This window comes from Phaethon lepturus, unplaced genomic scaffold, assembly GCF_000687285.1.
Source record: "Phaethon lepturus isolate BGI_N335 unplaced genomic scaffold, ASM68728v1 scaffold14622, whole genome shotgun sequence".
In the NCBI taxonomy this organism is placed as follows: Eukaryota; Metazoa; Chordata; class Aves; order Phaethontiformes; family Phaethontidae; genus Phaethon; species Phaethon lepturus.
Window position 1 is genome coordinate 23,506 of NW_010521390.1, and position 21,600 is coordinate 45,105.

At 39.0% G+C, this 21,600-nt stretch overlaps 1 protein-coding gene across 1 annotated transcript in view; it reads left to right on the forward strand.

Moving 5' to 3' along the window:
• Nucleotides 1-15,502, forward strand: part of STK31 (serine/threonine kinase 31) — a gene marked incomplete at its 5' end in the record, with an annotated part of 38,917 nt that extends 23,415 nt beyond the window's left edge. Inside the window, 11 exons of the mRNA XM_010281507.1 lie at nucleotides 194-310; nucleotides 1,356-1,475; nucleotides 1,985-2,116; nucleotides 3,127-3,228; nucleotides 4,189-4,266; nucleotides 4,616-4,741; nucleotides 5,490-5,615; nucleotides 5,867-5,953; nucleotides 6,783-6,932; nucleotides 8,728-8,853; nucleotides 15,311-15,502. Of these exons, the coding sequence (XP_010279809.1) occupies nucleotides 194-310; nucleotides 1,356-1,475; nucleotides 1,985-2,116; nucleotides 3,127-3,228; nucleotides 4,189-4,266; nucleotides 4,616-4,741; nucleotides 5,490-5,615; nucleotides 5,867-5,953; nucleotides 6,783-6,932; nucleotides 8,728-8,853; nucleotides 15,311-15,502 (1,356 nt within the window). The remainder of the gene's footprint in view (nucleotides 1-193; nucleotides 311-1,355; nucleotides 1,476-1,984; nucleotides 2,117-3,126; nucleotides 3,229-4,188; nucleotides 4,267-4,615; nucleotides 4,742-5,489; nucleotides 5,616-5,866; nucleotides 5,954-6,782; nucleotides 6,933-8,727; nucleotides 8,854-15,310) is intronic.
• Nucleotides 15,503-21,600: the final 6,098 nt, after the last annotated feature.

The window sequence follows — 21,600 nt, forward strand, 5'->3', positions numbered from 1 at the left end:
GTTGGTTCTAGAAATCGTTATATCATTCAAGTGTGAGGCAGTTAAAGGTGAGATCTGATGTAAATCCTGATGAGATTTCCAGTAATGCTGTAATTCTTTGTATTTTTTGCTTGTTTTTGCTGTCTGCTTGCTAATTTCTTACTTTCAATTCCAAGGCTGATTATTTTTTTTTTCCCCCTCCCCCTCTTTGAAGTGTTTTGACCTGATGTCAGAAACATCTTCAGATTTAGAGGAAGTGGTTGGCAGTGCGGATGAAATTCTGAAAAAGGTTGAGTTGGCTATTTGTGAAGAGCTGGATACTGACTTAAATGTAAGTTCTAATCATGCCCACTGTGTCATGACTTCTATATATTTTATACATCTTTGATTTCAGCTTAAAGCTTTCTTAATGTATCAGATGAGTTTATACACTACAAGGCAGCATCTTTTTTTGTGGAAATGTGATAGTCACCCAGGTTGCTCCCCAGAGAGAAGAGAATGTTCTTTCCAGGCAACAGGCAGAGGACAGCTTTGGGTTACAGGAGCTTAGCTGTATGTATGACAGGCTTAAAGAAGAAACCCTGGGAAAACTGGTTCTTCCCTTTCTATGTGCAGACGAGCTTTCTTTGAGCTGTACTGCGTTTGGTGCTTGTGTTGAAAATACAGGTGATGAAAAGTAAGTTTGTGTTTAAAATAATGGTATTTCCTCTCTGGGTGAATGTGTATGGATAAATTTACTTTTTCTAGTCTTAAGAGATGAATAGTTTTTAATCACTTTCATTTTGCATGGGTCAGGTGTTCTTGCTCTACTGATAATCTTTTTCTATGCTTGTGTTAGCCTTTTTCCCAGTTATTTACCTTTTCTGATAAGCATTTCCTCCGTTCTCTTTTTGCTAACTCTTTGAGGTACTTGCATTGTCTTTGCAACGAGAGTCCCTACTGTGGCAGAGAATGGTCGTGTCAGCAAAAGTTGAACTTCTCCTCTAATGCAGCATCATACTAACAACAAACCAGTTTAGTCTGCTTGTCACTGCCCTCTGTGATAGAATAAGTGACTCTCTTTTAGAAGAATGGCTTATCTATTGAATTATGCTATCCTTAAAAAAACCACCATCTTTCATAGCATGTGAAATATGAAATTGGACTTCTGCATAAAAGTGCCAGTCAGTTTTATTCTGTTGAAACTATTGGATGAGCTCTTAGACTTGCTAACTTCCCTTTTAGAATCTCTGTAAGAAGAGAGAGAAAAATGTGATGAATTATTTTTTCCATTAACAATGGAATTTCTCAGTAAAGATTTTACATCTTAAATGTTGGTATCTATAAATGAAGAACAACTTTCAATTTTTAATCTCTCTCTGTGTAATTCAATCCAGGAGCATGATGAAGCAGAGAAGGGAATAATTATGAGTGCTTACAATAAAGTTATACATAATGTTCGTCAGGAGCAAAGTATGATCACTGTCATACAGAACCGATACTTGGCCAGTGTGGAGGTGAATTTATGTCTTATTTCTGTTACACTGATCTATACTAGTAACCTTTTCTGACATAATTTCTTTTTGAAAGATGGTCTCTTTTCATAAGGAAATTCTAGGAGTATATTGGTGATGAGAAGTTGGTTGGGTTAAAGATTGAGAATTGCAGTTGTGCATTACCTCAGCCAATGCTTCATTTCAGTTAAATACAAAGATACTTTTTAAAAAAAGAATAAAGCAATGGAAGCTGCAATCTGTGGATTCATTACAAATCAGTACTATGTAAGTTTAAGGGAATTGAGCTTTAAGTAGAATGTTGGTTTTCCAGAAGGCTGTTAAAACGTAATGTAATTAAAATGAAACACAATAAAACCCCTCTTCTGTGGGGAAAGACCCTGAAAAGCTGAGTTCAAGCAGGCTTCAGGCAGTTTCTTTAATGCATTGCACTGAAGCATAGTAAAATAGAATGCTTGAACACTTTCTGATGTTTTTTTTCTTTTTTCTTTCTTTTTTTTGTTTCCTACTAGTTCAAAAAACAGGCTGAGGAATGGTTGAACAGAAGACCCAATATTAACAACTTATTATCAATTAAGAAAACTGTGAAAAGCTTAAAGGCCCAGTTAAGGTGGAAGCTGGTTGAAAAGAACAACTTTGAGGAAGTATGAAAATGTTACAGTGTTGGTGTTTGTCTGTTGTTTGGTTTAGAAACATTAATTTTTGTCTATTCCAAGTAGGTGATAACTGTATAGAACAGCTTGCGTTTTCTCACCTGAATTTTGCTTTTAACTATGGAAGTTTTACAGGCCCCTGAGACCAAGCCTGAATGGCTTAAAAGAAAAAAAAAAAAAAGTCAGTACATAGCCACTTTTCTGTTTCAGTCCCCAGCCATGGCACTGTGCTTTTAACTAAGTCTCTCTGGTGACAGTTGCTGTGCACAGCATGAACAGTTTTGTCCAGCTCTTTTTACTGTGCTGGTTGTGTAATTACTTTTTTTTACTTGGTTAATAATGCGTGTACCTCCCCTTGGGTGACAGAAGTCAAGGTGTGTTCTAGTTTTCAGGGTTCCCTGCTACACCTCAGAAGAAGAATGTAAATATTACCCCAGCTTCAGTGCTGTTTGTTTGATCACACATTAATTATTCTGGTGATGCTTAGGGAAAAAAAGAACCTGTGTGTGTCTTTTTGTAAGCATTGTAAAGGGGCAGTAAGCTTTCAAGAGGGACTTAAAATAAGACAGACTAATGAAACCTATTGGGAAAAGGATTCTTGAATAATGAGGTGACGAGGAAAATGCCTCCTTACGGGAGAAAAAAAGTGAATGAATTATAGAACCTGGCATTGCTGGTAGATGAATGATGTTGCTGTTATGATTATATGTGATCAGCTAATTAAAGAAAAAAAAATGCTCTTTGACTTAGGAAACAAGTAGGCAAAGGGCTAGAACATTTGGTCTGTCACATAAATAAAGGGAACACCTTTCTCAGTGGTTAGGTTCTAAGGGATTCAGTTGGGTTTCCAGGAAGGAGACTGAGTAAAATATGCATTTAAGAATGCATACTCCAGAACTGTGATATGGAAGCTGTTTTTTAATCCTGATGTAGTAGGTTACTGCTGATTGGTATAACAACAGAGTGAGAGTTGTACACTAACTTTGTTATTCCTAATGCAGTCTGATGATTACAGTGAGTTTGAAATGACAGGAATAAAAGAGGAGATTGCTGATCTGAGGAATAGGGTTCTTCAGGAAATATCCAAGGAACAGGAAGAATATGTAAGTATTAAACTACTTGGGCAACTAAAACCTGTATGAGGCACATCTGTATTTCAGTTGCTTTAATGTCTGCTCTGGGTAAAATTAAAAAAATGTAATTTTTTTATGGTGTTGAATGTGAAGATGACCCTTTTTTGGTGAAACTTATGGGAGAAGGCATGGAGGCTGATCGGTTTTATCTCCATTTGAACATAGTTTTTTCAGACCTTCCCCCCCTGCCCCGCTAAAGGAGGGAGGTGAGAAAAAAATGTGAGCTGTAGTTCTCAACGCAGAAGAGCTGCAGGTGAACGTGTAAGTTCAGCTGCTGAAGAAAGACTATTTCTTGCAAGAAGGGGAACTGTTTCTGACTAGGTTAAAACAGGTTTTTATCCTGAAGTGGAGGAGATCACCTGTTCGCTAAGTCCTCTATATGGATGGAAGAATTGGAAACCATTGCCTTGTGAGCAAGTTAGGAGGGCAGCAGGATTTCTGGTGGTGATATACCTACCTCTGCAGGCATAGCATTTGTGTCGTAATAGTTACCTTGCAGCATTACAGCTGTGCGTGGTCTGGAGGTGCATGAGATGCTGGCCTGGTCTATGTTACTACTTGATTTCTATCTTCCCCCACTTACCTGTAGTGAAGTTGTTTTCCTTTGTTTAGGACTACTAAAGTGTCTTGTAGAAAAGACAAAATGTTTTCTGTGATGGTGCATGACCTGTTTGTGGCCTTAACACTACCCACTCTCAGCTTTCAAAAATCTGTCCATATTGAACTGCTGTATTCATGTTGTGTGTGTTGGTTTTTCTTTTTATTTAAAAAGCAAATGGCAGTGTTACTTGGGATGATGTTGTTGGAGGAGGTACAGTCATGGTCAATGTACATTTGAATGTCCTGGGTATACATTGCAAATGTCAGTGTATATTTATATATGTCAGAAACTAGTGACCTGAAGCTGTGGGCCTTGTTTCTTTCATTTAGGAGAAGCTTACGTGTTTGGTACAGAAGTTCCCTGAGTTACCGCTTCTTTATCCAGAAGCAGGAATTCTAAACTATATGGTAAGCAGAGATTGTCTCTGAATGCACTGTCAGTTACTGTTTCAGGCACTATCAATGCTCTGCGCAGTCTCTGTCCGTTTGGGGGACATACACCCTGAGCATTGTTTGTTGTGGCCTACCGCCTCCTCCCCCTCTTCTGGGGGATGTTCAAGGAGTGCATTTCATTAGCTGCCTCATCGTGGCCAGCCCTAGGTAACAGTTGCCGTAACTAACTTTTTAACACATCTCAACTGTTTTTGTGCTTTGCTAAGTCGATTGAGGAAGAGGAGAGGGAGCTGAAGCCTCTGAATCTTACCAGCTGTTAAACACTGTGCACTCACCCTGATACCTGTGTGTGCATGTGCTTTAGAACTCTGGCGGACTTCTGACATGCAGCCTGGAGCGAGACCTTTTGGATGCTGAGCCCATGAAGGAACTGAGCACGAAGCGACCTTTAGTGTGTTCAGAAATTGAGGGCCAGAAGGTTCTTTTAAAGGTAATGTTGGCACTGGCTTTCAGTTAGTGCTGCAGGTAAGGCCTTGGCTTACTAATGTGCTGATTCTGAACGAACTCTGCTGTTGCTTTCGTATCGTATCCCTGTGTTTAACAGTCCTTTTCTGATGGTAGCTTTTTTGTTGGGGCCTGTAGAATGCGAAGCATTGTTTTTCCTTCTGGATTGCTTCCAGGTTGCTTACTGATTTTTTTTTTTTTTTTTTTTTATTCGTTCCCCTACCCCCTGCTGCCTTTTGAGGACTGCTGTAGGGAGCAGTGCTTCCTCTCTGCTGTCTGTTCTTTCTGGTATCTGGTGGGCCTTTTTTCCTGTTCGTTACTCCTGTCTCTTTTTGCAGATGCTGGTTTGTCTTCCTGATGATTTCACTGAGAAATTTAAGGAGCTGCTGCTTTTCCCTTGCTCTGCTTCTCTACCAATCTGCTAGCAATTGGGAAACCAGGGGATGTAGTGTTATGAGAGGCATAGTTGTAAATATTATTCTTGCTTTTGACTTGGCTTATTTAAATCTCAAATTAGAGACACGCTCCCTGTTTTGTTGGTACAAACTTTCTAAGAGTTAATAAGAAAATATGGGAACAGCCTATGATAATTGGAATTGACTTTTGTGTTAAGTAGAAGAGGAAATTATATAATAGCATCTAACAATATGCATTTCTTTTAATTAAAAATAGTTTAATGCAATAATGTTATAGGCATCAGGAGTAAGAAGTTGGGTATCTGTTTTGTTTTTAAGGGATACTCTGTAGATGTAAGCTCCGAAGCCAAAGTGGTAGAAAGAGTTGCCAAGTATCACAGAGCTTGGGATCAGCAGAAGGAGAAATCTGGATTATTACAACTGTTGTTCCTTCTTTTCTGCAAGGCAAGATTCAAATTGATGATCTTCATTTCTGGTTTAAGCTGAAAGACTTGCAGTTGTAGTTAAAGATTTAACATATTTTAAGCTGGAGCATTGAATCAGAAAAATACTTCTGTTCTGAGTTTAGATAAACTGTCTACTTAATAAACATGAGTCAATTTATCACACATTTAGTGCATGTTAAACTTCCCAATATTCCTAATATTTGAAACAATCTATTTTTCCTTTTTTTTTTTTTTTTTCCCCTGTTTAAGTCTGATCCTTTGGTATATTTAATGGTCCCATACTACCCAGGAGCAAGTCTGGGAGCTTTACAGGCTGATAGACCTTTAACTTTAGAAGTAAGTATAACTACTTAGACTATCAGTGTTTTATTTTATATGTTTTTGACCTGAACTCTTACTGTTTTGCCGTATTTCATGGTGCTGATGGTATTTCACAGTGTACGTACTTTGGTGGCTGACAGTGACTGTACAAAGTTGCACAGGATAGCTTGACTGCTGTTCTTAGCATCTGGTCAGGCAGCAGTTTATAATTTTCTAAAAGAGATTTTGCTTGGATGCACTTTTTTTTTGTAATTGAAATTAATGAATGAGCTGTATTACTAATACATTTTAAAAGTATGGCAGTTGAACATGTTAGATGTTCAGGGTCAGGCATTTCTGTATTGAAGCTTTAGAGGACTCCTGTGTGTGTAATTTCCACACCACCCCTCACTTCATCCCCTTCTTTTTCTTTTTGCTCGTCCACACACAGTGTGTAGGCAGTTTGGATAGTCATCCCTTCTCAAAAGAAGCAGTAGCTAGTAGCCAATACGGTCTTTTCTCTAGTTCTGTTCAATGACTTAAAGCTTCTGCTTGCTGACTTGGACCTACTTGTAAAGGTCCAAGTTGCATGATGTTTGTTTTTTTACATATTTTTTCATGTTAGTGATTTGTTAATGGGTGACTGTATTTTTTTTTTTCCCCTGCCTGACTGTGCAAGTCATGATAATCTTACTGGGAATTAATCCAAACTTCATAAAATGGAATTGGCGTGAACCTTGAATGTGCAAAAACCTTAAAAAAAAAAAAAAAAAAAAGTCATAGTCCTGGGTAGAAACTGACTTGATACTGTGCTTGGTTTTTTCCATATCTATCTTTGTAATAAACACCCAAATTAAATCATTAGGAGGCATTAAAAGTGATGAAAGGAGTGGCCCAAGGTCTACAAACATTGCACGGAGCTAAGATAGTGCATGGATCTCTGCATGGAAATAATGTGTTTGCTGTGAATCGAAAACAAGGAATCGTCGGAGACTTTGATTTCACAAAATCAGAGGTAAAAAAAAAATCCTTTAGTGACTTTCAGTTGTAATTATGTATCAAAACAGAACTGTGGTTCCTGTTTAAAAGATTTACTGATAAACGTTATGCTTAGCAGTGAAATTGCTGTTTCGTATTCTGAATAGGGTTGGGCAGTTTGTCTTTTTGAAATTTTTGTAACCAATCTAATCTTCAAGGTAGGGCGAAAGAATTACTTAGTGTGGACTCTGGTTAAGCAAAACAGTGGAACAGAAAAGGCAGAGAAGTTGCAGTAGTTTGCTGTCTGTCTGTCTTGTATATTGAATGGTAATCAGCATCATCAGAAATGAGAGTAGGAACTCATATTTGAAGAAGGGCTAGTCAAGCTCATACATGAATTCTTTGCCTTTCTGTTTGATAGGTAATGGGGTTCTAGCATGTGTTTTAATCTGTCATGGTATTTGGTAAATTAACAGGATTTTACATGTTGCCTACATATACATGTATTTATATTTACTTCTGATTTAGTCCTCAGTTTCATAGTAAAAAATTTCAGTGTTGTTCGTGGGGAAGATCTGATACCCTTTAAGAACACAAGCTATACTACTCATTGTGTTTCCATAGCAAAGTCTTCAATAATGGTCTCTGTTCTGTAGTCACTTTTTGACTTTCTAAACTCAAGTTGTTTGAGCTAAAACATTTTTGTGCTAGAGGTCTGCTTTATGCTTATTTATTTTTAAAATAGTAATATGTTGTAATAATCTGTCATTATATTAATAAACATAATATAAATAAAAGGAAGCTTCATTGAGAACTTTTACTTCAGCTTTGGAAATGCATTATCTGTTAATCTCATGAAGAGTGTCAAATGTTTGGACAGCAAGGAGTGCTTCCCTTGAAATAAATTTCAATTTTCAACATGCTGAAGAGAGATGCTTTAAAAATTTTTGACTGACAGCTGAATTTTCTGAAAGGTCATTCTCGGTACAGATGGTGTCACTGTGAAAATTGCAAGAGCTGAGGAAGACTATTTCTCTCCTTACTCCTTCCTGCAGTTACGGGCTGTGCTGAAACGAGCAGCTCATGTATGACAGAGCAGGAAAGTTCCACCCATGGTTCACAACCTGGATCCAGTTTGTGCCTTCTCTATAGGGGTATCAATACTGCTCAGTGCTTCTACTTTCTGCATGATCACAAATGCATGAGTGGAACTGGTAATTGATGTGTTACCAAGTACTCTTAGCAATCTGGAGATTAGTATTCTCCAGTCTGACTATAGCAGCTATAGCTGCTACTGGCTGCTATCATGGAGGGAGACAGAAACTCAGGGTCTAGCTTTTATTTTGACAGTAGACAATCCTAAAATATGCTGGAAACCAGGAGGGAGGAAGCAGCTAGTTTCAGGTAAAGATCAGAAAGGCAGAGAAGAAAAAATAGGAAAGCTGGCAGAACTGAACATAACTAAAGTTCTCCAAAGTAGTGCTGAATGTCTTTCGATACGTGTGACTTTTTTTTTTAATTTGGGGAGTTTTGCAATTTGTATTCTTTACCACCTTGTGAGCTTTAGTAGTTCTAGTACGGAGTAAAATCTGCCATCCCTATTCTTCTGTTACAGTTATGAATGATAGATGTGTGACGTTATCTCATTTTTCCTTTATGCGCCACTTTTTTTTTTTTTTAATCAGTAACAGAGGATTTTACATTTCAGTCTGGGTCAGCACAGAACTCTATGGTAAAGTTGTCTGACATGTTAAAAGGGAGCAGGAGATTCATCTGTTTCACTGTGCAGTTGACCTTGCTTGAAATTATGGGTACAATTTATTTCCCCATAGGAACAACGTGCTGCTGCAAACTCTATGGTTGTCAGTACCCTGAGCTTAGTATCTCCTGAACTGAAAATGGGACAGCCAGCTTCTCCATCCTCTGACATGTATGCTTACGGCTGCCTTCTGTTCTGGGTATGTTATGGTTTGTGGGAGAGTTTCTAGTAATGTTATGGAACTGTAGCAGGCTTATAAAGAGCAATAAATATTATCTTCAACTTCTGCTTTGAACGATTTTGGTGGAATAAGTGTTCATATTTTCAACTGAGTGAAAGTGTGGAGTTAATGGGAGTTATGATTATGGGCAGAAGACAGTGCATTATATAGCAATATGAAAAAAAATTATGCTTTTGTTCCTCATGTTGTGGATTGTCAGTTCTTACTGCTCTTCCTATTCATTCCTTGTGAGCCTTTTTTTCTTCTTGTTTTGTGACTTTGCCTCTGAGGAATTACCCAAATCAAGAGAGGGAAGATGAAGACGGGGCTGTCATATCTTTTGTTGCTGGCAACAGTGCTTTGATAGGTGTTTTGTTTCTTAGTGTGTGTTATGCCAGGGAGGAGAAAGCAATCTACTTTCCTGTGTTAGGTGGTATGTTGCACAGCATCTCCTCATCTCCTTTTTGTCTTCTGGCACTGTACTGCTGCCTCCCCAACTCAGGGTGTCAGTGCCGTGTAATCTGAATGGGAAGACTGCAGATTTCCCAGACTTGAAAAGCCACAAGCTACCCAGTGAGTGCTGATGTTCCCAGGTAGTGATTTTTGGATGAGTGCTTGGTACATTGGAACTGGTTCACTGAGTACCAGTTGGAGCTCCAGGTACATGGGGGTCTTCCTGGGAAACACTGGCAGTTCCATCAGCTAAACAGTGATGACTTCAGTAATCCCTTCTGTGCCGCAGCATCTTAAAAACGCTTCCTAACAGAGACGTAAACTGCAAGTTGATAGGTAGCCATTGTCAGTTACCTGTGCTGAGAAGATGAAGCTGGTTCATTAAAAAATCACTCTTCATTATATTTTATTCCCAATTTAGGAAGCAGTTGCTTTAAGTAATTTTTCTACTGAAATAGATGAACTAAAGTGTAGCTTTAATATTGTAGATGTTTATAATTTATTAACATTGTACGGTTTAGTTAGAACGCTTTCAGTATCACTATTCAGATCTTCATCTGTTCTAGAAAAAAGGTTTTTACAAGTAGAAGTTAGTAAAAAAACCCAAAACAAACCCCACAGTAAAAGAAGAAAAAAAAAAAAGTTGTACAAATAGCTGTCTGCCTGAAGAGAATATCTGGGATACAGCAAGATCACCACTACTGTGAAACCTCATCCAAGTTTGCCAGCTGAATTTTAGATTAATCCACATGGAACTAATCTTCAGCTTGGACTTTGTTGTATTGATCATTTGATGCAAAATCCTAGGTCAGGTGTTAGTATTGTATTCAACAGTTGTGTTTCATGTTGGGCATCTGAAATTGTGTTCTCCCTCATTAAACAGCAGTGCCACTTCTAAAATTGAGACAGTGGTTTTCTGAGTTCTCTGCTGATCTGTGTCACAAGAGCCCAGCACTGACTAAACACATGCATCCTTTTGCTGTCTGTGTTCAGAATAGAGTAATTTTCAGCTTAACCTGCAGGCAGGGTTTTGAAAAAGGCTGTACTCTGGTATGGTTCTAGGCAGTAATAAAGACTGGGGAAATTTTACTTTTTTTTATAGGTACAGGGTTCACATTTGTCTGTTAGAGTGCACTTACCCCTCAGCACTTCTTAAAAAGGATTATATAATTAAACGTACGGCTTGGGTGTGGACTTTGAGTCATTTTTTAAAAAGTCTTTCTTTTGACCTCTAAACGTTTCTTCTGATACTAAATTTTTCCCCTTGTGTCTGTGTAAGGGGACCTTAAGCCCCTTGCATGTTTTACCCTACTGTGAAATTAGGAAAAAAGCCTTTCCCTGTCATTTTCCCTAACAATCCATTTTTACTTGAAGCTTGGAATCTCCTTGACTGATGGTTGGTTTTGTTAAACTAAAGGGGAAAAAACCAACAGTGTTATGCATTGTGTATCTTTTCATTTACAGCTTTGTGTTCAAAACCAGGAGTTTGGCGTAAAAGAAGATGGAACACCTGACGTGGATGTGGTTGTCATGGTATGTTAATTGTCAGATGAGGAAGATTAGATTGTTCTTGTGTAGAGGTGGTTAATTGATTCTTTTTTTTTTCAAGTCAAACATTTCATTGTAAGTGCTGGACTGAGAAGATATTCTTAATTGAGTATTTGGATAATTCTAAGTAGCATGCACAAATAAAGTGGTACTTGAGAAGGTAGAAAATCCCAGAGTTTTTGTAAATATTTAACTCCAACCTCAGAAGGAGCAACTTCTTCACAGATAACTATTAATTGAATGATGCCAAGTTGCAGACTTGGGGAATAAGTCATTGAGATTCAGCCTCAAAAGGAGGTATTTGAATTAGGAACCTGTCTTTCCTGAAGTCAGGGAGGTTGACTTTGTTCATCTGTCTTCCTAATGATTGCACAGTGCTTGAGCATTAATAAAACAGCCAGATTCAATTTTGATTACATAAATGCAGTTGTAAAAGTGTATTGTGCCCTTTATTCTTTCTTTTGTTTTTTTTCTTCGTGAAACATAAACTTTCATATGCCTCTGAAACAAATGCACAGATATAAGTGGACCCTGCGTCATATGAATTTGTGTTGCTGCTTTCATTCTTTCTATTCTTTACTGTTGTTCTCAGTCTACTGCATGCCAGCAACTGTTGTCACCGTGAACTCTATTTTCAGTCCCTTTTTTGAAGCTTATCCTTGCCCAGTGTCTCAGTGACTCTTTGAGAATAAGAAGTAGACCTGTGTGCCTTCATATTTCCCAACTTCGGTCTCCAACTCTGAAGTTGATCGTTCTCTAACTTGTCTATCTCTTGGATGTTCATCATAAGCAGATAATTTTATGGCCTTCCCTCTGCACGCCTTAGTTACCTGAGTGCTTGCCTTTCCTTGGGTTATATTTTCTTGTGTAACTTTCTTTCCCATAAGCTTTCAGCCTTCTGGCCAGGAGTTAAGACCTTTTTTCTTGCTTGCTTTTAACCTCTTCTACCTTTGCTACAGGTGATTCCTTTTCATCCTTACAGAAGTTGGAATAACAAAAGACATGCCACCATACATAGTTTAAAGAAACTCACTGCTCCAAATCATTAGCTTTCCCAGACTAGTTTCTGCTTCATACTTTTGGCTGTACTTCTGCCTGTCTAGTTACTGACTGCTTTGTTCTTGTCCTGTGTCCTTCCCATTTCCCTTGAGTGGATTGTCCTTTGTTTTTTAATCTGTGTGGACTACTTCTCATATCATGCTTATTCTGTTGATCTTACTTTAAGTGAGAGCTTACTGCTTTATCTAGATTTGAGAAGGCCATGAAACTCCTTAAGTCAAGCCTTATACTGTTATTAAAAAACCTGCAAGCAGGTGACTGTTTAGCTTTTAAGTGAAGTCTTAGGTTATGGATAGAATTTTCTAAGGAATATAGGGAAGAGTTAGAGGCTAATCCCCATATTTTCAGAAAAGTAGAAAAATACTTTAAATGGAAAAGTAGAAAACAAAGCAGTGGAGTTGCTGTTGGTGAGATAAATATGGGTTGTTTTGTCAAGGGAAAAAGAAACCCAAATAATAAATCCCTCTCTGTTGGTTGTACTTGTGTATTAATTATTTGCCTGCTTTGTGGAGATAACTATTATGCATGGGGCTAAATTACTAGAGTTGTGTTCTATTCTGACCTTAGTGTATCCTGTTTACTGTGTTTATGTTAAGAAACTGTCGTGATACAGTAGCAGTAGCTGTAGTGGTTCCAGTGTCCAGGGCAAGGTAGCTTGTGTCATAGCACAGTACTGTAAATAATCTTGTTTTATTAGATGACTCTTATCCTCTACAGTATGTCTTTTAATAACTTAATTTCAACAATGTTCTCCAGTGATGAAAGCATTACTGATAAAGCACAGGACTGTCTACCAAATCCCTCTGCAAAATTTCCAGTGTGACGCTACCATGGAAAATAAAAGATTAAAACATGCAGCATTTGAGCAGAGAAGTGATCCTGTAAATAGTGTTTCTTATCACTCATTATAGTTGCTTAGTTTCTTATTAAAAGTTAAATTAATCTCATGAAACACACAATACTCTAGGAAAGAAGATTCAATACTTCATGATTCACCATTAGGGCTAACTAGAGGTTTTAAAATATATTCTACAAAACTTGTACAGAACTGTCTGCTCAGTGTGTCATTCAGGTTTATGCATAATAATCCTTAGATACTGAAAAACCTGACTTTGTCATGCACAAGGGAAACTTAATTGTTCAAGGAAATCTAAAAGATTTCTTGGGATGTTAAAAATAGAGTTTGGTTCATGTGTGTTTTCCATAAAATTTCTTCTGTGATAATGTTTTACAAATAAGGTCTGAAGAATGCAAATCAAAGTTTAAATGGCCGGTTGCAGGGTATTATACTTCAGTGTTCTTCTATAGCAAGTATCTTCTGAAGTGCAAACAGCTGCCTTTATCTCAATTTTGCAGCTTTTAATACAAGCAAGTTTCTTTAACTTTTTTCCCTGAAGAAAAGCAGCAGCATTTGATTTTGACCTTGTCAGGTGATACAATCCTAATCAATATATCATTTTTGGCAGTTTTTAAGGATTCATCCTCCATGTGTCTGCATGCACGTGCACCAACCACCAAAGTCTGCTGGAAAGCAGTCTGTGCTGCTTGCAGTGCACAGAAACACACATGAGGGTTTTATTAAGAAATGTAATACTAATAAATATCTTTCAGCTGTTTCTTAGGGAATCTTTTAGACCTCTGGCTGTTAATCCTTGTCCCAGTTCTTGGGGAAAATCTATTTTGCTTTTAAGTGCTTTATCTATAATCAGCTTATTCAGAATTAATCTCCATGCCCATCTGCAGGCTCTTGACAGGCTGGTAATTTCCCTTCCATCTCAGTCTTGTGCCCAGAGGAACTGCACACTTGCGACTAGTACAATTTTTGTTGTTTTCAGCAACTGTAAAGTTGGCACAGGAAATAATGTTAAGCTTTAAAACAGGGATATTAATGTTAGGTATCTGTTGACGAAAAGCAAAGTTGAGAGATAAGGTCTTGTAGCCACTCATTTAGCCATGCCAAGCTTTAGTGTTCAGTGTGTTTCCGCATCCAGTTTTGTGTATTTAAGGAAGAAAAAAAAGTAAGAAAGAGCAAACACAATGACATCGAGTAAACATGATGAAATGTCTTACAGTGGTATTCCTTGTAGAATCAATTTTCCAAGTGCAGTCAAGTGCGAGAAGATGGTGAGAAGGAGATATTTGTTGTTGACAGACATTTGATAGTATCATGAAATGCAAATATACAAGTACAAAGCTTTTCAAGCATTTTAAATGCTCAGACTTTCTTTGCTTTTAATTTTGCAGAGGAAGAGTGTAGTCATGGTTTGCTCCTGTATTTCATTGCACATGTTTGGATCTTCTTAACTAGACATTTTCCTTTGAGCAATGTAAATGTTTTATAAACTTTTAGCAATCATTTATGCCTGTAAGATCAACAGTTTTCAGACCTCATCTTTTCACACAGATTTCAGATTATCTGGGGAGTGGCTAATTCTCCCAGATCTGGTCACTCTGATAATTAGTGGAAGAGTTGGAAATTGTCTGCTTGTTTCTGTCTTCAAGTTTTTGACTATTTCTGTATGTTCCTTTGCATCACAGTGATTCTCCTGTCTGGTGAAATGGCGGTAGGTGAAAGGTGTACAGGTATCTTGTGCTTTGCAGTTTTATTGACCTTGGTCAGAGGTATTGCTGGCTTGGAGACTGAACAAGCAAGTCTTCTTGCGGAAAGATCCTGTTCTCATTGAGTTTTGGTAATCTAGATGCCTAGACCAGCATTTGAGATTTTTTCTTGCAGTCCTTTTGTCCAAATCCAGCGCATGCTCTTCCTCCCTCAACAGCTGATATTTATGCTTATGTATAGCAGTTGTGTTTTTATCTGTTGTGTATGGAGTCTAGCACTGTTAATGTGCTAAGCATTTGGGCACGTAATCCCTTCTGATAAATCCAAAGAGCCTAAGTGTAAGTGATGGGTTAATACAAAATAGCTGCTGTTGATTTAGAGACCATTACTTTGGTTTTCCTTTTTTCCCTGTGCTCTTGTAGAGAGAGAAAACAATATGACAAAAATTAAAAGATTAAGTAGTAGAAAGTGAATAGCACCTCTTCTGTTTCTTCTCAGTAAAAAGACCAACTTGAGTATTTCTCTAACTTACAGTAGTTCAGTGAATTGATATTTTAAAATATAATAACTCGTGCTCTTTTGTGAAATCTGCTGCCATGAGGTTGAGAGACCTGGTGCTGAACACTTGCTTTTATTTTGCTGTTAATGAGCACTATGACTGTGAAGTGTTGCTGACCATTGGGAATGCTATGGTACAACCTTTGTGAGGGCTTTGGGCCCTAAGCACTTACAAAATATGTTCATCAAATACTTGGTGGTTGTTTATAGTCGAGTTTGTTTTGCTTACTGATGAAATCCTTCTCACTCTGTTTGTAGGATGGTAAAGTTAAATCTCTTCTCCTGAATTTGTTCTGCTGTAACAGACTGACAGCTGAGCAGGTACTGAAGGATGATTGCTTCCTCGTAGTTGATGCGATTCCAGTTTCACCACAACCAGGTGAAGAGTGTGAGCCATGTGAAGAACATGATTCTGAGAAGACAGCTGGAACAAAAAAAAAAGGCAATTAATTGAGGAGAATGGAGCAGACCCTACTCAGTAGATAAGGAACTTTGCCATCAGGTGTTTGATTAAGACTTCTGTTTTTGTTTGATTTTGAAATCATTGTCCTGATCTGAAATCTCAAAATATAAAAGATTTGGTAGGTGCAGTCATGTTTTGTGATTACACAATCTTCACTGCATTTTCTTTTAAGTACATTTTATTCTAAGTAAGTGTTTGGGGGCATAAGTGTGATGTTAGTGATTGTGTTCTTAGTTTGCCAGCCTTTTTCGTTGTCCATTATGTAGGCTTTAAATTTACAGAGAATAGTCTTGTTAGATGCCAGAGATCTTTAAGACGAAGCTTTAGTGACTTGGTTTTTGTATCCAGTTTTCTATACCTCTTCTAGCTGTGATTCCAGATAACATGTTCCTCTTAAAGATGCTCTAGGGTATTACCTTTTTGTTATTAGACAAGTTGTTCCTACAGCAACTTCCTTAAAAAATTAAGAAAAAAAAAAGTACTGCTTTGACAACTGGTAAAGGAAATGGAGAGCAGCCTACCTCTTTTCTGTCTTACTGCATCTGAAAAATGCGATTGGCTTTCTAGAGAAAAGGCATCCTTCTAGTTGCTCCTTTGCAGTGCTTCTGCCAACCAAAATGCTATACACAGGCATTTGCAAAAACTGTCTATTTGCTCTACATAACTGTGTGTATAGGTGATCTGTTCTTAAATGTTGTTTGCAATAGCTATAAAGGTGTGATTTTCATGAGCGGGTTGGTTTGCCTGCAACACTTTGCTGTTAACGTTACCATTGAAGGAGTTTTGTCAGCTCTTTATTTTTACAGGAAATTGTGGCTTATCTTTATGAAGGTTTTTCTTTCTTCTCAGAAAGAAACAGGTCAAAATGTGCAGAGTTCCTGTAGCAATGTATTTAGCCTCTGGGTGTTGCTCTTGGACAGCACTGTTGGCAGACTAGTGTTTTGTAGAGGAATTATTGAAGTTGCATGTTGTTGGATGAAGAATGTAAAAATGCACTGTGTAATGGGCAAGAAGCAGCACCAGGGGAGTTGGGGAGCTCTCAGGTGTAATAATACAGGCCACAGTGGATAGAAAATACCGCCTTGGCAGATCCACCTCTGACACTAGACTTGGTTTTCCATCCTTAAACCAATTAGTTTTTTATATGGAATAGCATGTAATATGCGTCATCCTTTTTTCATTAAATGATAATGATGTTTTAATTTCTGTCATGTGTGTATAACCAATGATATAAAAACCTTTGTTAAAAATATTTTAATGTAGAATTTTTGTTTAGTGTGATAAATATTTTCATTACAGAAATCACAGAAGAATAATACTTTGGTTTTTGTCAATAAAAATAAACAGTTTAGCAATTTTGTGGGATGCTTTCCAAATACTGATTGCAGTCTTTCACTGTTAATAAAAGCCTAATTTTAATTTTAATTATGTTCAACGCTGAATAGAGGTTAGAAGACTAACCTGATGGTCTGTGTTATGCTGTGTCATGTATATTAGAAAAAATTTTTGCCCCGTTTTCCTGCTCCAGAGTCCATGCAACCTAAAGTGAACTTCTTAAATCCCCAAATTGATAACCTTCTTGGTTTTCTGAAACTAGAATTCTCTGCGTATGCTTGATTGCAGTCTCTTCAAAATCTCTTCACCAGCTGTAAGTGATATGATTTTTACATGTGGAACCTAGCACATGAGATTTTTTTTTTTTTTTTTTAAACTGCAATAAAACTTTTGAAACCTTTTGGTACATATGAGAGTCAGGGTATGAGGCAGCCTTTCCATTTGAATTAAATGTTGATTACAGTCTTAGTGTCACTGGTTCCCTTTGTTTCTACTTCAGCCTTTCCTATGGTAATTTTGTAGCTCTGGCTTTCTTTTCCTTCCTTGCTTGCCGGAGGCCTTAAGAAAATAGGTTGGTTCAGGGTCATGTTGCACAGCTATCCTGCCAAAGCTGAATACTAATCCATGGTAATGGAGTGCCTGCTGTTTAGTTTGAGACACACCTTTTTCAACTGCATCTTGCGTGTTGGACTTGGGTTTTGGCAGCTTTAGATTCAGGAGCTGCAACACATCAAGATCACACCATGTAGAAGCATCTTCGTAAGTTAAAACTATTTGAATTGGAATGTTTTTTTTTTTTTAAATACATTTTATTATCCCTTTTGTCTGGCATACGTGTGTTATAGATGTGTGGTATGTTACCAGTAGATGGAGAGAAACAAGATTTGCTCAGCTGTGTGAAGACATGATGTTGGTTTGTATTTGTACCCCTGTGTGTTGCCAGTAGCTAGTTAGCTGCCTGAGGCCTATGGGTGGGACCCCCTTCCACTTGTGTACAACAGAGCTGGGAAAGCTTGCCAAAGCTCCTTGACACACGTTTCTTCACTTGTGAACTTCCAGCTATTCAACTTTCCTTGTAATCTTAATGATTAGTAGCATGGTCAAGCAGACTGGATTTGTTCTGTCTCATCTTGGCAGTCCCAGCATGGGCCAGAAGTTTTTTGGTATTCTGAGTATGGTGTTACAAGTCTCCTTTTTCAACTCTATGGCCTGGTGTTTCAGCAAAGCCCAAGAGCTGTACTGCCTGGCATCAGTGTACTCGATACTGGCAGACTCCACAGCTCCGGAGCGTCCTCCTTGAAAGTCGAAGAATATGGTGCGTGTGAACCTTGGGGCTTTGAGATGCAAGACGTTATTTCTCTAGATGACTCAACAGCAGGTTTTGACCTTCCCAAGTGTGTCTTGGATTTTCTGTTCTCCCAGATGTGGCCTAGGCTGCCTGTGCTGTTAAAGTGCGTGTTATGGCCTTGCAGTCAGTACATGGGTGCATGTATTTAGTTCAAGGACTGAGGGAACATTTATAATGTCCTCCATGCATTGCTGCAGCTTTTCTTTCTAACCAACTTCTTGAGAACTTTTCTTCTGTTCCCTTGTCCTGACTATGGTAATAAGGTTTCTCTGTTGCTCTCAAAAACAGTCTGTTGTGGTGTTACTGGAACCTGAAAATCTGTTAAATGCAAGTTCTTAATAGTGTTGCCTTATGTATCCCGTGGTGGGTTAAGTTATTGCCTGCTCCCTGACCTTGTCCTGCCAAGACAGGAGTAGCGTAGACACAGGGGCAATTCTTGAAGGAGAATATAAGAGTTATGTACCCGGTAGATTGTTTTCTGAATGTCTTCAGGTTCAGTAGAAGGATTTTTAAATGGTAACTAGTACACTTCAGATTTTTATGTTGTGTTTGCATGAACTGTGGTAAATTGCAAACTCTGCAAATCTACCAGCTGAAACAGTGAACAAGCACACAGGAAGCCTTGTGCAGCATAAGCAACGTACAACGTACCTATAGCCAGCACAACTTGGAGGATTTCTTTGTGTACAAGTATCTCACTTTCAGCTTACAGAATCAATCCAGTCGCCCTCGGGAGAGAAAGCAGCAGAATTCCTTTGGAGCAAGTAGACTGAAGATGCTTTGCTCCAGGTGCTGTGATGAAAACTGCATGGATACTCCAAAGCAAAATATACTGCTGATACTGATATCAGGAGATGGCAGGTGGAGACTTCTGGAATTGGAAATGGTTCTATTTGAAAAATTTTTTTTTTTCTTTTACCCCTCATAGGACTTGGTTTAAAGTTGAAATCTGCTGTTGGAAAATGCTTATCTGTTCCATAGCAACTTTTCTTCCTTCTCCTAATTTAAGATAAGTGTCAAAACGATGATTCCACAAAAGCAATGCCAACCTCTTTTTGAAGGCTGATTGTTGCCAATGTTCATGTTCCAGATGTGCAGTTGTCATAAGCTCATCAGTCTGCCTGTAATTTTTATCCTCTGTCCTTGCCGGCAAGAAGTGGAGCTATTGTGTGTTTGTTCTTCCAGCAGTCACCTTTCCTCTGCGAAGTTGTTGTTGTTTTTTGGGTTTGTTTTGTTTTGTTTTTAAACGTAGTTGGAACCTTTTGTTTGTCTGTGTTTAAATTCTCCACTGGCCCAAGGACTGGCTACTGTGGCTACTTGTTTTCTCTGCACCTTTGTGTAAATTTTTTTGGTGAAATGCTCAATTCTTGTACTTGCATATTGAATTTTGTAGTGTCTGGATACGTTTCAAGTTACCATAGAATTATAGAATGGTTTGCATTGGAAGGGACCTTCAAAGGCCATCTACTCCAACCCCCCCTGCAGTGAGCAGGGACATCTTTCCACTAGATCAGGTTGCTCAGAGCCCCATCCAACCTGACCTTGAATGTTTCCAGGGATGGGGCATCTACCATCTCTTTGGGCAACCTGTGCCAGTGTTTCACCACCCTCATTGTGAAAAATTTCTTCCTTCTACCTAGTCTAAATCTGCCCTCTTTTAGTTTAAAAGCATTACCCCTTGTCCTTTTAACAGGCCCTGTTAAAAAGTCTGTCCCCATTTTTCTTATAAGCCCCGTTTAAGTACTGAAAGCCTGCAGTCGGGTCTCCCTGGAGCCTTCCCTTCTGCAGGCTGAAAAACCCCAACTCTCTCAGCCTGTCCTCATAGGAGAGGTGTTCCATCCCTCTGATCCTTTTTGTGGCCCTCCTCTGGACCTGCTCCAAGAGGTCTATGTCTTTCCTGTGCTGAGGGTTCCAGAGCTGGATGCAGTACTTCAGGTGGGGTCTCACCAGAGTAGAGGGGCCAGAATCGCCTCCCTGACCTGCCGGGCCATGCTTCTTTTGATGTGGCCCAGGATACGGTTGGCCGCCTGGGCTGTGGGCACACATTGCCGGTTCATGTCCAGCTTTTCATCCACGAGTAACCCCAAGTCCTCCGCAGGGCTGCTCAACTCTCCCACCTATTATCCATGAAAGATCCACCTATTATCCATGAAAGATACTTCTTGATAGTAATAACTTCTGTCAAGGGAGTGGGGGAGAGGCAAGCCGCTGATAGTTCTTGTATGCCATTTTTTTGCAATGGTTTCACACAGAACATAGAGCAAGTTTTTTTGACTTGAATGGTCTGTGAGCCTCTTCTCTGGGTAGGACATGCACAGTCATTAGCTTCCCAGAGGCGGCTCATCCTTCTTTAAGTACTGGAGAGCACAGAAGAATTGAGGCTTGTTTGGGCAGGCTCTGCCATTTGTACCTGGTTATGTAGGATGCTCAAGGAGCAGGAGAAAACGGGTGTGACTTGCAGGTGCAGCTATGGCCACAGTTTCCAAGGCATCATGTGAAAGAAGGAAACATCTCAAAGTTGTTGGATGACTGTATGTTTACATTAATGGCCTTTTCCTAATACTCTTCTGAAATATTTTGTTAACCAGAGCTTGTCTTTGTTGTGTTACAGTGATAATGTCTGCAAAGTTGTTAAATTCCTGGGTTATCGCTTGCTATCAGAGCCTCATAGTTCAGTCACTATGACGGAACAGCCTTTTTATTTCAGTACTTAATCTCTTACGTTGTCTCTAGAAACATCACTGTTGTAGAGGGTGAGAATGGTTTGGTGCTGGTGTTCTCTTGGAGACACTGTTATTTACTTCGTGGTGCCATTTGCAAGTAATGTGACTGCTAATGAGCATAAGCTGTGAGACTCATCATTTGGGTATGCTGTAGTGACTTGTTACCACAAGAAAGGACCTTCAAGATCATCAAGTCCAACCGTTAACCCAACATCACCATGCCCCCTAAACCATGTCCTAAAGTGCCACGTGCACACGTTTTTTGAATACTTCGAGTGATGGTGACTCCACCACGTCCCTGCACAGCCTGTTCCAATGCTTGACCACTCTCTCGGTGAAGAAATTTTTCCTAATACCCAATCTAACCCGCCCTGGCGCAACTTGAGGCCATTTCCTCTCATCCTATCACTAGTTACTTGGGAGACGAGACCAACACCCACCTCACCACAACCCCCTTTCAGGTAGTTGTAGAGAGCGACAAGGTCTCCCCTCAGCCTCCTCTTCTCCAGACTGAACAACCCCAGTTCCCTCAGCCGCTCCTCATAAGACTTGTGCTCCAGCCCCCTCACCAGCTTCGTTGCCCTTCTCTGGACATGCTCGAGCACCTCAACATCCTTCTTGTAGTGAGGGGCCCAAAACTGAACACAGGATTCGAGGTGTGACCTCATCAGTGCCAAGC